We start from the raw sequence: 15,925 nt of genomic DNA on the forward strand, positions 1-15,925 counted from the left end.
ATTTTGAATTCCTTATTTATTTTAATATATTTTAATTAAAATATAATTACATCACTTCCCTTTCCTCCCTCCTACCCCTCCCTCACTGCTTCTCAAAATGGTAGACTCTTTTTCTTTGATTATTATTGTTACATATATGTGTGTATATATAGAAATGCACAAAAATATAAATACAACCTGCTGAGTCCATTTCATTGTGTATGTGTATATGATTTTGGGGTTGACCAATTTGTATTGGACAACCAACTGGGGGGCTCAGTCTTGGGCAAGGCTAATGCTCCCTCTCTCCGCAGTCATCAGTTGCCTGAAGTTCTTTGTCTAGGGCTGATATTTCTCAGATATTTCACTCCTTCTGAGTGAGTATATTTATGTGTAAGTAAATGGAGAGACTTAGAAAAGGTTATTCTGAGTGCAGTAACCCAAACCCAGAAAGACAGATGCCATGTGTTCTCTCTCATCTGTGGTTGCTAGTTTTAAATCTTCAGATGTGAGTATATAACACAGAGTAACCAAAGAAACCAGGAAAGCAGAGAGGGACTGTTGAAGGGAGTGCATAAGAAGGGAATACAAGATACAGGTGTATGAAGGAGGAAATGGGGGCATGGAGAAGGAACCCTAATTGGAGAGGCAAGTCAATACAGAATGAGAAGGAGGGGGGAGGGACAAATAATACCAGTGTTGTTTTTGATAAAGCCATGAGGAAACATACTATTTTATAGTTACCTGATTTAAGAATATATATATATATATATATATATATATTAAGAATATATACATAAAGTTATACTACCTGAGCTGAAAATGCTTTCCATGAGAGCCATGGACTACCTAAACAGGAAAAAAAAAATACTAGACACGAGAAACCACTGTTTGAGTTGTTGGTCATGGTAATCCAAGTTGATTCTCAAAATAATATAACATATTTCTGTTGCCCTTGGTTACCTCTCAGAAGTTAGAGATAAGCCCTTTTGTTGAAGACATCTCACACCTAGGACACAGGACTCAGATTATTTGAGCTGGATTTAACCTGAAAGCCTCCTTTCTGTGGTCTAGATTCAGAGTACCAGAAAGTACTATGTAAGTTGCCAAGGGAGGCGATCAATAGTCCTACTCAATTATGAACCACACGATTACCAGCATGGCAAGATATCACTGAAGGAACAATAATGGCACTCATATATTGGCAGCATCCAACAGCTGTCTAATTGGACTTACGTACTTAACAGGAAGGAAATTATTCTGGTACTATAAACCTAGCCAACTATTTGGAGGTAGGTCATAGGTGTTAGGTAAGAACTTACTACATCTGCTAGATCATCATAATCCTAACTACATTCTACAACTTATCCTTATGCCCACAGATAAATGTAGCTCTCACCCTTCATCAAAGAAGCTTCTCCTTGTAAATTACAGAATCTGTAATGTACCATTACAGAAATCCACAACTGGATAATACAGAAATTAATAGATAGTAGGGAGCCCAGCTTCAGTGGATACATATACAACATAACTCCTGCACCTAAAGCTCAGAATGGAAAAGGGGACAGAAAGATTATAAGAGCTAGAGAATAGGAGGTCTTCTGTAAGACTGTGTCTCCTAGATATGGCTGTCTAAACAAGACCTGAACAATGACCAAAGGGATAGAACAAGCCACAGCCACAAGTTCTTACCACTAGGAAATCCTCAGCCTAAGAGAGAGTTACTTCCTGTATATCCACACCTATATACCTTTCTGTGCCCTGCCATCTTACTTCCTTTCTCTTTCCAGCTACATCACTTCCTCTTTCTGCCCAGCTCTATCACATCTGTCTATCTGTACAGACCTCCAGATCTCTATGATTAACTAGTGCTGGGATTAAAGGCATGTGCCACCATGCCTGGTTCTGTTCCCAGTGTGGCTTTGAACTCACAGAGATTGGGATGAATCTCTGCCTCCTGAATGCTAGGATTAAAGGTGTGTGCTACCACTGTCTGACCTCTATATTTAATATAGTGGTTGGCTTTTTCCTCTGATCCCCAGGCAAGCTTTATTTGTTAGAGCACAAACAAAATATCACCACATTTCCCCTTTTTTGTCTAAAATAAAAAAAGAGTTATAACTAATATGAGAAAAACTACATACAATAAGTACAATAACTATATACAATATATACCAGCAATAAATACATCAATAATGTCTAGTCCATTTGCATTTAACAAATTCCATGAAAATATTCCATTATCTATCCTATTTTGGTGAGTCCAAAATGTACCTAATTCACTTTCTATCCCAACTTGTATTACCAACCAAAAACTATCTGTCTTTCAAACTTTAGACATCTTTAGTGCATTTCTTTCTGAATTACTGGCTTTTTCCTCTGATCCCCAGGCAAGCTTTATTTGTTAGAGCACAAATACAATATCACCACAGAGAGGGGACTAGCACCTCCTCCTTATCTGTAACTCTGATTAACTCTAAGCACACCTCATACTGAAAATGGACCATCACAGTCTGTTTCTTACAATATGCGATCACCAGAATTACTGCATGGAGAGAGGGATGGTAGGGCAGAAGTTCATGACCTAAACTGGGGAGTGAAGAGCATCATTGTCACTTATAAGCCATGGGTCATAATTAGTCATGGATGTCCTACTTATATGCCAACAAGTCAGAGAGTTTGGTGGGTAACCAGAAAGGAGAGGAGGGATAAGCAATAGTACAAGCAATGTCTCTCATATTTCCAACAGAGAGAGGACTACAGATTTCATTCCCAAAACAGTCTTTCTGCCCTGAGTAAGTGAAGGATTGCCTAGATTAGGTAGTCTCTGACTGGGCCTGTAAGAGGTTATCTTGATTAGGTTAATGGAGGTGTAAAGATCCACTGGAAAAGTGGGTGGCATCATTCCCTGGACCACGTAAAAGGAAGAAAACCAGCTTCACACCAGCACTCACCTCTCTCTGTTTCATGGCTGTGACTGCAGTGTGATCAGGTGCCTCAGACTCCTGCCACCATGTCCTACTGATGATGGACTGAACCCGGAACTGGGAATGAAATAAACCTTTCATTGCTGAAGTTGCTTTTGTGGGTATTTTACCACGGCAATAGGAAAGGTAGCTACTACAGACACGCTGGAGATAAAAACATAATAAGGATACCGCTGAGTCTCTGCCTGAAGGTCTTACTGTGGTACAGCAGAACAAAACTAATAGGCATGTATAAGCAAAGTGGTACAGACTATCATGCATACAGAAGGGCAATTAAAACCTTTAGCTAAGCTAAAACATCCAGTGTAAGAGGGAAGCATTATTAGAAGAGGAGGATACCTTCCCACACAGAAAAGAAGTCACTTGGCAAATTGGTGGGTGCCAGGCCACACATGGCAGTACTGGCCACATAAGTCATACTTTATCTTAAGAGTGGGCAGGAGGTATTGGACAATATTAAGCAAGAAATGGTCCTATCAGATTTTGCTTTAGGTGTAATGCTCTGACTGAGTAGACAGAACGGGGAAACAAAGACATGAAGCAAGACAGGTTAAGGAAGGTGTTGGGATATCTAGGGACATAGAGGGGGAATGGAGGGAAATGAGTAAATGTGAGCAATATCTAAGACACTGTAAATGCTTAAGACATGGCGGTGTGGCCACAGAGAGGAATAGGAGTCAGGCTCCTGGCTTGGGCCACTGACGGCACGACAAAGCTTCTTAGACTTGGCTAGGCAAGCCAGTCACTCAAGGATGGAGATACTGATGTAATAGTTCTGGGTGGGGACAAGAAACTCACTTCCAACAAATTTTCCCAAGCGATGCCAATATTCCAGGTGGTGGCCCCTCAATCTGAGCAGCAATAAGCTAAATAACAACATTAAAGGAAGAAAAGGTAGGTTCAGATGTGATACATGACAATCCCTGAGGTAAATCTCAGCAAAGAGACTGCAGGCAGTTAGCCAGAGCCTGGCACAAGAGAACAACAAGAAGAGATCTAAAAGTCATATGAAAAGAATCTTAAGATTGTCTCCACCTCCAGACCCTCATTTATTTCAATAGTATAGAGGGGTTGGAAGCCAGATTCCAGTGACTTGAAAAGTGAGAGGTGAGGCAGGGACTCTTTCAAGAAGCTTAGTTGTAAAGGGAAAGAAAGACGTAGAGAAATAGCTATGAAAGAGCCTGGAGGTAATCGATATCTTTGGAAGATGAGACAGACCTGAGCATGCTCATATATACTGCCCATCAATAGGCCATTAAAAAGGTCAATTAGACTTCCTGTCTGGCATTCTTCCTTCACCCTTTTCAGGAGTCAACAAGTGCTCTGTACTGGATCTTAAAGTACTTTTCCTCCTCACTTCGATAGTAGCGTTGACTTGAGTTTTCCAGAGTCAAAACTAAAATAAAGGAGGCGACTGCCTAAGATACCCATACCTAGAATCCCCATACTAGCCTCACCATTAAGGCCTTTCTCCAGTCGCTGCACTTCTAATGTTCTCCCACCTATTTTCACCACTCATATCAATTTTTCTAATACATATTACATAACCTTAGCACCACCTTGATGAAATCAATCCAGTGTGGTATACAGAAATCTACACGGAACACTAAAGACAGTATTTGCAAAGGTTTAGGAGGAACAAGCAGGAAACCAGCTCTCCTTGGGTTAAAGGAATCTTCTGCTGCCTAGTTACCAAGGCTAAATGATTAAGTGTCCCATGCCAGAAACTGGGAAGATTCTAAGAAAGGTGTGTGACCTCTTGGAGTTTATTATGTCAACTACCAAAGAGCACCTTGCAAGAGGCACAAATACAGTGTGGAAAACCAAGATAAAAAATGGAAGTCAGCAGGAGATGAGAAATAGAAAGACATAAAGAAGAATTGTTGGAGTCTTTGAAAGGAAAGACGAAGATGAATGACAAGCAGGAGACTGAGGAGAAAAATGTGGTGAATCCAAAAGGCTGACCCCATTAGAGTGTGTTTATATGAGACATACTGAGTTGCAAGATACAGTTCTTAAATCCTCTAGGCTAGGTTCACATCATGACATCAAAATTTATGCAAGGGTGTCATAGTTATTTATGAGGTTTTTTTCTTCTTCTTTTAAAGAGTGGGGAAGCAATTTTGGAAACAATAGAATAACACACATGAAAGGACATTGAAAGACCATCTGGCTGTTGAAGGCATAAGTATTTATGGGATCTGCTGTGGTTTCCTAGCCAAGGCCACACGGTTCCAGGACATTCCCCAGGCATAACTAAGCTGACAAGGGAGCATGACATGTCCGTGTGCCCCAAATGTATGAATTCCCTTGTTCCTTGTTGCAGAGCTCTTCGTACATTAGCTAAGACATCATGAAATATACACTACAGCCCAGGACTCTGGTTCTGCATCCCTTTCCTGTCACAGAAGTTGATCAGCATCACTTTCTGAAAGCTCACTTTGCCTGCATATGCTTCCTCTCCTTGGTCTCATTCACATGCATTATGTTCCTGGGTCCCAGTATTCTCATACATTCCTGACTCTGCCTCTCAATGGGTATATTAGTGCAAAGAATACATCTGTATACATGCATCTGACTTGGTCTTATGTCCAGAATACATGGAGAACTTTTAAAACACTACAGGAGCTGGAGAGATGGGTCAGTTGGTAAAGTGCCTGCTGAACAAGCTTGAGGACTTGAGTTCACCTCTGTACCAACCACATAAAAACCAAGTGTGGTAGCTCTAGGTGGCAGTGGGGCAGATCCCTGGTGATCACTCGTCAGCCAGTCTACCCTATTCATGAGAAACTATGTCTTAAAAGATAAGGTGAAGAGTGATTAAAGAAGGCATCAGATATTAACCCCCAGCCTTCACACACTTGCACACATATGTACACATATACCTGTGTACACATTGCATACAGATGATATGCTGCATAGATGCATGTGTATACATAGAGAGAGAGAGAGAGAGAGAGAGAGAGAGAGAGAGAGAGAGAGAGAGAGATCTTCTTTAACCAGGAGGTCATGTAATTGAATACGAGAATCATGAAAACTTTGGCAACAGTGAAAGGTCTCTGAATACACAACAATCACTAATTCAAAATCAAACGTGTAAGGAGTCAAAGGTGTTTCTGGCAGCATGTGCTCATGCTGTACTGTTCAGCTTCACTGCAGCCTTGATCTGAACACACAGCAAGCACACTGTGTACAGCACATGCCTTCATGCCACACAGTGCCACTGAACACTGCCTCGAACACCTAGGATCAGAGTCGAGACAATTGGATGCTAGATATTGAAGTGTTTTTACTATACACTCTGTTTTCTGCTTTTATAGAAATACAATGCAAACAACCTTTAATATTCCCTACCATCATTTCTCAGTGTGTAGGTATCAATTAGTATATCTTCAGGCTGTGTTGTATTAGAATGTTTGACTTTCAAATAGCTGTTTGAGTCACAGATGCATTTCATGAAAATTGTTAAATGAATTTTGGTTTGGGATTAGGGCAAAATTTCCAACAACTTTGGTAATAGCCCTAGACATACTTCTGCTGTTTTGTTTGAAGTGTCATTCCCAACATTACAACAGTTAAATCCAAAAACACTGAAGATACTACATGTCCTGCAGTATCAAGCAATGCAGCTAAAGTTTAATCATTTATGGAAAAATAAGTAATCACGTTGAATATGTTAGTATGCAGATTTGCTTTCATCTTTAATAAATGATAAAATTACATGTAATATCAAGGAATTATTTTAAAATAAATTCTTGTAAGACAATGTGTATGTGCATGGGGGGGTGTACACACATGTACATTCTTATGAATATTCAGGTGCACTAATGTATGGGTGTGGGGGACAGGAGTGGCTGGCCTGGATTTTAATTGCCAACTAAACTATTTTGGCTGGCCAGAAAGTCCCAGGATTCCACTTGTCTCTACCTCCAAAGATCTGGAGTTACAGACACACATTACCACATCTGGCATTTTTTTTTGTGGGTTCTGGATCTCTAATTCGTATCATTTTATTGACTAAGCAATAGCTCAGACAGCTCAACTTTTAAGGGGCAGATATTCATTTAAGGGTCTGGAGAAGTAGCTCACTTGGCAGAGTGCATGTTGATACCTTGCATCCAATCCCCGGCACTCCAAAAACTGGGTGTGGTGATGCACATCTGTATAGGCAGAAGTTTCTGTCCTGCCAGCAACTCCCAAATACCTGGCAGATGCTTCCCAAATTACCACACAGAGGCTTACGTTAATTATAAATACTTGGCTGGTAGCTCAGGCTTATTACTAGCTATCTTTTACACTTAAATTAACCCATAATTCTTATCTATGTTTAGCCACGTGGCTTGGTACCTTTTCTCATCTTACTTCCTCTACGCCTGGCTGGCAACACTTGACTCCTCCCTTTCTCTTCCCATCATCCTTAGTTTGGTTGCCCCACCTATACTTCCTGCCTGGCTACCGGTTTGTCAACTTTTTATTAACCAATGAGAGTAATGCATATTCATAGTATAGAAAAGGATTGTTCCACAGAACATCTGTAAACCTAGCACTGAGGAGTTAGAGACAGAAAAATCAGGAGTTCAAAATTATCCTCATCCTCTGCCACATTTCAAGTTTCCTGTGACTTTATCTCAAAACACTAAAAGTGTCACCCTTGAGTTTGAATTATTTATAGTGTTTTTCATCTGCATTATTGGTTACCTCCTAATTCCTGTTTTTTAAAATACTTTTCTCTTTTTTAATGAGAAAGATACAGGACAGGATTATCTGCTTTCTTTTTTATTTTTTAAGATTTATTTTTATTTATATGTATGTATATGTGTTTGTATGCATGTATGCCATATATGTGCAAGTACCCTTGGAGGACAGAAGAGGGCTTCAGACTTCCTGGAGCTTGAGTTACAAGTGGTAGTGAGTCACCCACCTTCTGTGGATGCTCAGACCTAAACTAGCATTCTCCAGAAGAGCAGGAAGCATTCTTAACTGCTGAGCCACCTCTCCAGTCCCTGGCCTTTAGGGTTTATTATGCCAGTGTTGTTTCATTTTTTATTGCATTTATTTACATGTGATGTGTCTGTGTCTGTGTGCCACAGTACATATGTGGAGGTCAGAAGACAACTTTCAGGAGTTGGTTCTCTCCTTCCATCATGTGGGTCATGGTGATTGATCTCAGTTCCTCAGGCTTGATGGCAAGCACCTACTGAGCCAACTCACAGGCAGAAGTTTTGGGTTTTCTAACTTATTCATTTCAATCACTATCCCTATTGCTCCCCTTATTACCATTTTGTTTCTAATTTATATAAATATTTATATATCTATATATAAATGTAAATATATATATAACTATATATATCAACACATTTTATATTTGGTTTTATACATATATTTACAAGATATAAGATGATCTCTGAAAATGTAAAAAAGTAGCTTTGAGGCTGTAGGGAATAGCTTATTGACAGAGTACACATTCCACATTTGAAAGATTTGGGGTTCAATCCCCAGCACAGAAATGAAAGATAAACTAAAATAGTAACCTGACTTCTCCCACAGTAGTGCTTTTTCATATCATTTACAATCTTCAAACTATGAGTTACTTATATATTATTGTTGGTCAACTGCCATTTCTATACTAATAGGAAGTCTACAGGGTCTGAAAATTCAGGAAGATAACTTTTATTCTTATATCACACTGTCCCTCAAAGGTCTAAAATGATGTCTAATACAAAATAGGTGTTGAGTAATATTATGTTAAGGTGTGTTACTTTTGTTTATGCTGCATTTGTTTAACTCTGTGAAGCTGTGTTACTGTGTCTGTCTAAAACACCTGATGGTCTAATAAAGAACTGAATGGCCAATAGCAAAGCAGGAGAAAGGATAGGCAGGGCTGGAAGGCAGAGAATAAATAGAAGGAGAAATCTGGGAGGAGAGAAAGAGGAGCAAAAGAAGGAAGACGACTCCAGGAGTTACCCAGCTACACAGCAAGCCACAGAGTAAGTACGATTTACAGAGTAAGAGAATGGGAAAAGCCCAGAGGCAAAAAATAGATAATTTAAAGTTAAGGAAAGTTGACAGGAAGCAAGGCAAGCTAAGACCGGGCATTCATAATTAAGAATAAGTTTCCGTGTGTGATTTATTTGGGAGCTGGGTGGCAGGCCCCCTAAAAGAGCCAAAAACAACAACAAATAGGTACTCTAGAAAACTTTTCAGAAAAATTAAATTATCACATGACTCATTTTTCTCACACAATGCACAAAACAAAAACGCTAGTGTCGGTGTCCAGTTCTTCAACACTCCAGGCCAGAAGCTGCTAATGCTTGAGCCACATTCCTGGACTCTGCCTCGCAGAGCAGGAGCCTAAGGCTGGGAAGGAATCTGCCAAGGGATGCTGGTTTTACAAAGGTGTTCATATTACTTAATCTCAAGCTGACCGCACAATCAGCTTTCCTAGTCCAATGTCCTCAGCTGCACGCTGGTGGCCAACGCCTTCGGCACACGCAGAAACTGAGTCTCAGCCCTTGAATGGTGGGACTTAGCTCCCAGCACCCACCCCGCCCCCGCCGCCTGACCCAGATGCGGGGATGGGAGGAGCCAGCCGCACTCAGCCCCTAGACGCGGGGCTGCAGGGGGAGGCGCACACGCCCCTTCGTCCCACTCCTCCCCTTTCGCCCCGCCCCCGGGCCGGAAGCACTTCCCAGCGCTTCCGGTGGTCCGGGACTCTTGGTTTCTTCGGAGATGTCTTGGGTTCGGTCTGTTCCCGAGATCCCGAGCCCTGGGGATCAGGACGTGTTTGACGAGGAAGCGGACGAGACTCTGTTAGTGCAGCGGGAATGGCAGGGCCACATGCGGAGGCGAATCCAAGTAAATGAGCGGGGGACGGGGACGCGCGGGGAATGGGGCTCCCACGCGGGGAATGGGGCTCCCACGCGGGGAATGGGGCTCCCACGCGGGGAATGGGGCTCCCACGCGGGGCATGGGGCTCGCGGGGCACGGGGGCGGAAGCCCGGACCGAGGGGTACGGCCCTCTCGCCGCTACCCCAAGGCTGTCCCAGTCTTAGGATTTCCAAGGATTGATAACCTTTAAACGGGCGCGTTCTTTGAGAGCCCCAGCTGGGTTTGGAGCAGGGGACTGACCAACTAAAGAGAACTTTGTTAACCAGTCCCTCAGGAGTTTGCAGTTTGGGAAGGGAAAGAGCTGAAGGAGAGAAACATACACTGATTAGACTAAGGCTGGCAGGAGACGCACACTCACTGATGTTGTTCAGTGGGTGGGGAGTCCAAAGTTAGGCGTGGTGTTACTAAGGCTTGGAAAAGGTGAGCTTAAGAATGTTGCCAAAGGACGGGAAGGTAGAGAAGGAGATATTGTTTTACTTTTTACTTTAAGTGTGTTTTTCATTCCGGATTCGTCTCACCATTCATTAAAACTTGCTTAATAATATCTGGGTAGAATCAGCTTAGTTCTGGGTGAGAACTGGAAAGATCTGTGTCCACATAGAGGTGGATTCCAGAGTATAATGATATGAGTACCCTGGAACCCACATCTTAGGACCGAATGGATTCCTGGAAGTTACCTTCTGATCTTCACACTCAAGTTATGGCATGCCACGCCTCTCCCCAAGAAAAATAAGTAAATATATGTTATATAAGTATGTAAGAAGTAAAAGGTAAAAAGAACTGTTCTTCCCAGTATATTTATCAGCCGTTTAATTGCCATTTTAAAGCTGCAGTTGTGATCTACCCTAATTTAATGTTCCAGTATAGTATTTGTTGAATCCAACATCCATTATGTCATTATAAAAATACCTTAGGAATCTGGGGCTAGACCAATTATAAGAAGACAAAATCTCTATGCCACATTCAGATTAGATTTCTAAATTCAGACTTCCTCTCTGCTGTTCCTAAAATAGTTTCCTCTTCCCCGGCCTTGCCAGCCTCCTTAACTACCCTGTTCTAGTCAGTTACCAAGGGCCAAACATGTAGTTTTCCGTTTCTGTGAAGACCTTACTAACATGGTTATTGAAAATGACACAACTGGTGTTTAATGTTTACATGGTAACCCTAGATTTCCGAAGTGAGTTAAGGATGTGACATCAAGGCACATGCCTGTCATCATTTAGGAGGATGAGGCAGTAGGATCAAGAGTTCCAGGCCAGGCTGGTTTAAGAAAATAAAACAGATGTGATAAGGACAGACCAATAATAGGGTTTTAGAAGAAACATTCTGCTTTGGATTTAGGTCTCTGCCATATCTTATTCAGTTAACATAGTAAAAACCTGCTAAAGCTATTTTCAAAATGGATTCTATGCTTCTCTAGAAAAGACTTACTTGGTGTCAGTTTCAACTAGCTTCTCCTTTTTAGGAAGGCTACAGAGATGGAATAGATGCTGGCAAAGCAGTCACTCTTCAACAGGGCTTCAATCAAGGTTACAAAGAAGGTGCAGAAGTCATTATAAACTATGGACTACTCAGGGGAACACTGAGGTAATCTTAAATATTTAAGTAATGGATCATTTTAACACAATTCTGATGGCTTTTTGTGGGGGTGGTTTTTTGGGGGAGTTTTGTTGTTGTTTTGAGACAGATTTCTCTGTGTAACAGCCCTGGCTGTCCTGAACTCACTCTGTAGACCAGCCTGGCCTTGAACTCACAGAGATCCCCCTGCCTCTGTCTCCCCGAGTGCTGGGATTAAAGGCATGCACCACCACCACCACCACCACCACCACCACCACCACCACCACCACCACCACCACCCAGCTCTCATGCATTTTTTGATGGAAGTAATATGTAAAAATAAAACGTCTTAAAGTGCTTTTCCTGATGTTGGCTACGTGAGTCTTCAGAGCATAAAATACTGCTTTTCCAAAAGCTTGAAAGAGTCGTCATCAGTTTACCTACTTTAATACGTGTGTGCCTGCTGCTTTTCCTTTTTTCACAGAAATGGTAGGAAGGTGTTCATTTTTTGTCAGTGGGACTTAGCACTCATCACTAATGAGATTTTCAGCTTCTAAATAAGGCTCTTTATACTCCCACATGTCGTAGCACACAGGAGGCAGAGCGTAGGCTAGAAGGCCATTGGGAAAAGTATAACTCCTAATGGAAAGGGGTCTTGTGTGTTCACTCCTGAACTTGGAATCCCTGTCCAGATGCTGTAGCAAGAATGTCAGAGAGTAGTGAGGTAGTCAGACGGCACATGGTGACGAAAAGCAGAGCAGGACTCCTTGATGTGAATAGTTCTTAAACTATCCTTTGTAGAGAGACAAACTGCTGTGAAGAATCGCAGAGTTTAAAAAAGATAGAGAAGGCCGGGCGGTGGTGGCGCACGCCTTTAATCCCAGCACTCGGGAGGCAGAGCCAGGCGGATCTCTGTGAGTTCGAGGCCAGTCTGGGCTACCAAGTGAGTTCCAGGAGAGGCGCAAAGCTACACAGAGAAACCCTGTCTCGAAAAACCAAAAAAAAAAAAAGATAGAAAAGAATTATTTGCTTGTTTGTTTTTTTTAAATTATGTTGAGACCTTTAGACCTAAAATTAACTGGAATATATAATTTACTACAATAGGAAAATGACCAAGTGTTCATTTTCACTTCGTGTTTATGAGCTTTGAAAGCTTACTGCTGAGTTTCACATCAGTTGATTTCACTTCTGAAGTATTTTCAGGGAGGGTTGTAGCTCAGCAGTAGAGTGTGTGTGCTCAGCATGCACACAGTCGCGGGTTCAATCCTCATCAAAAAAAGAAAAAGGAAAGAACCATTATTTTATTATATTGTATGAACAATCAGGGAGGAAGGTAATAAAAATAATTAAGTATATTTGGAGTAGAATTCTTAACACTTTTCAAGAAATGAAAGCTCTGTTGGTAATTCTAATTTGTGGCAGAGATTAAGAATGACTGATTTAGGAGTTGCTTGATGTACTTGAAGGAGAAATGGGGGCTGCCTCACATGCCTGATGCCTGATGATAGATACTGAGTACTGCCAAGACAAAAACTTTGACTTGAGATGTCATTGACACTACTTTGTGACAATGAGTAGCCCAGGACGAAGTCTTTAAAGTACTCCTCCTGATGATAATTTGTCTTTCTTATAGTTTAACAAGCCTAGGTTTTCTATTTTAAAAGGAAAGAAAAGAGGGAACTGGTTTTTCTAGTCTTCATGTAAATTATATCTTATTGCATAGAAGTTACATGGTGGGGGCTGGAGAGATGGCTCAGTGGTTAAGAGCACTGGCTGCTCTTCCAGAGGACCCAGGTTCAATTCCCAGCAACCACATGGCAGCTTACAACTGTTGATAATTCCAGTTCCAGGGGATCTGACACTTTCACACCAATGCACATATAATAAAGTTTTAAAAAAGAGCCAACAAAGACATTTAAAAAAAAAAAAAAAGTTACATGGTAAAATTGATACAAAGCTGTGAAGGAGGAGGTATGATTTTAAACAGTTTATATAATTAAGTCTTCTTGGTTAACTTGTATTAAAAGATGCTTTGTTTGCTCTTTAGTGTTATTTACATTGTTACTTTCCTGATTTCGGCATGCATTATTATCGTTAATCTATTTTTGCATGGTGTTATCTAGAAGGAAAACATATGGGGCCTGGCATTTTAAATGCCTGTGACTGTTTGATTTTTTTCCTATTTAACTCTTGTTTATATTTTCATTCAGTGCTTTGCTCTCCTGGTGTCACCTTCATGGCAATAGTTCAGCTTTGATCAGCAAAATAAATAATCTTCTGGATGCAGTTGGCCAGTGCGAAGAGTGTGTGCTCAAACGTCTGAAATCAGTCACGTCACAGCCCCAAGTTACAGATTTGTTGGACTCCATTGAGGATATGGACCTTTGTCGTGGAGTTCCAGCTGAGAAAAAGATTGATGAAGCTAAAGATGAAAGACTCTGTGAAAACAGTGCTGAGTTGAACAGAACCTCTGACGAGAGTCCTAGCAGGACAGATGGTTCACTTTCCGAATGGTGCAGAACACAAGAGCACACACTCTTGGAAAAACCAAGCCTCGCTTGGATTCTGGACCAGACCGCCAACTTAGTGAAACAGCTGGGGGTATCAGTGGACGTATTGCAGCACCTGAGACAGCTATAAAATTATCTCCCTTCTGTAGTGGAAGTAATGCTCCAATAGTCCTCAGAGCAGTGTGTTTCTAGATAAGGGAACCATTGGTTGAGCACATCTTCTGTAGTTACCCTTATGGAGGTATGAAGGGTCTTCAGTGTTAACACTAGTAAATGAATATAAGCCTTTGTCTTTGTAATTGGTAAATTTTTAAATTTTAGATATGCTCAGAAATCCTCATTGTCATTTTCAAATTACTGATCAAAATCAGTCATTTTTAGACTAGCCAAACCTAAGAACAAGAGAAAAAAGAAATCTAATGCTGCTTTCTACTTCTGTCAGTATCTGGTGGTTCGGGGCCTCATCACCAGCAACCAAACCAAAGTTGCCAGAAATAACCTAAAGGTCAGCATAGATATGTAGAAGGAGATCTGTAGATAGCTACACATTAAAGTCAAGAGACCATAGAAACTGACACAATATATATATATATATATATATATATATATATATATATATATATATATATATTTATATATATAATTGAATAAATAATTAAAAACAAAGTACTAAAATTCACCTTATTTACATATTGGATATAGATGTTCAATCTATGAAAAAATAGAAAAACTATATTTCATGCTAAAGAACTGCTTAGTTTTCTAGGTAGTGAGGAGTTGGCCATGTTTTTCAAAACAGACTTATTTCTGAACTGCAACCTTGTTATTTACATTGGAATAAAACACTTGAGACCATTGACCTATATTGCTTCGACATGAAATGTGTAATCTAGCATAGACAGAATCACATTCAGATTTTTGTTCCATGACTTAGAGATCAGGAAAGGATTTTTTTATCACTTTTCCCCACCTGGAGTTAATATGAAGTGCCTGATTTGAGAGGCACCCAAGTAATTGTCCCTTACTGACAGCTTCAGTTGCTATTTGGCCAGGATTTCACTGTGCTGAAAGATGCTGTATTAGTGAGAGATTGTCAGGAAGACCTTAGGGACTACGAAAATGTTCTGCTAGTTTTCTAAGTTCCTCTTTAAAATGCACAGAATATTCAGAAATTGAGGCAGCAAAATTTGAAGTAGTGTTGTAGAGTTTTCAGTGTACTGAGACATGCTTAAGATATCAAAGTAACATTTCATGGCTGGTTTTTGTTTGTTTATTTGTTTTAAACTTTGTTTTGTGGTACTGGGGATTGAACCTAGGACCTCATAAGTGAGTTTTATATTAAAATCTCAAATCCACAGAATATAAATAGTCTCTAGATCAGTGGTTCTCAACCTTTCTTATTCTGTGACCCCCAACCATAAAATTATTTTCATTGCTACTTCATAGCTAATTTTGCTACTGTAATGAATGTAATGTAAATATTTTTGAAGTTCGAGGTTTATCAAAGGGGTCGAGATCCACATGTTGAGAACCGCTGCCCTAGTCACTGTTGTTCGACCTTGTCTATTATATAGAAATAACCATTTCTAACAATGCATCTCAAAATGGCTACTCTAAGTAAAGATTAGAGATTTACTTGGACATTCCCTGATAAGATTCCCTAAAGATAAGACCCCTTAGCACCATTAATCATATAAGGTATCCTTATACTAATAGTCACACAAAAGGAAATTGGCTAGGGGAGCTAGAGAGGTGGTTCAGTGGTTAAAAGCATTTGCTGCACAACCTTGAGTTCAGGTCCCAGTATCCACTTAAAAGATAGATTTGGGCTGGGCAGTGGTGGCGCACGCCTTTGATCCTAGCACTTGGGAGGCAGAGCCAGGTGGATCTATGTGAGTTTGAGGCCAGCCTGGGCTACAGAATGAGTTCCAGGAAAGGCTCCAAAGCTACACAGAAACCCTGTCTCAAAAAACCAAAAAAATGCCGGGCGGTGGTGGCGCACAC

At 40.7% G+C, this 15,925-nt stretch overlaps 1 protein-coding gene across 1 annotated transcript; it reads left to right on the forward strand.

The window, feature by feature from the left end:
* The first annotated feature begins 9,641 nt into the window (after positions 1–9,641).
* Positions 9,642–14,209, forward strand: Yae1 (YAE1 maturation factor of ABCE1). Its single transcript, XM_052728867.1, has 3 exons — positions 9,642–9,821; positions 11,320–11,441; positions 13,622–14,209. Exons 1-3 carry the CDS (start codon positions 9,696–9,698, stop codon positions 14,049–14,051), a joined length of 678 nt encoding a protein of 225 aa, XP_052584827.1. The 5' UTR covers positions 9,642–9,695; the 3' UTR covers positions 14,052–14,209.
* The last annotated feature ends 1,716 nt before the right edge of the window (positions 14,210–15,925 follow it).

This window comes from Peromyscus californicus, unplaced genomic scaffold (genome assembly GCF_007827085.1).
Source record: "Peromyscus californicus insignis strain IS unplaced genomic scaffold, ASM782708v3 Scaffold_8__1_contigs__length_139910024, whole genome shotgun sequence".
NCBI classification, from domain to species: Eukaryota; Metazoa; Chordata; class Mammalia; order Rodentia; family Cricetidae; genus Peromyscus; species Peromyscus californicus.

Excerpts from the sequence above, each read along its gene's own strand:
- Yae1 (XM_052728867.1), top strand. The coding sequence starts at position 9,696 with ATGTCTTGGGTTCGGTCTGTTCCCGAGATCCCGAGCCCTGGGGATCAG. Across the intron at positions 9,822-11,319 it reads ACATGCGGAGGCGAATCCAA|GAAGGCTACAGAGATGGAAT; the intron begins GTAAATGAGCGG and ends TCTCCTTTTTAG. Across the intron at positions 11,442-13,621 it reads CTACTCAGGGGAACACTGAG|TGCTTTGCTCTCCTGGTGTC; the intron begins GTAATCTTAAAT and ends ATTTTCATTCAG.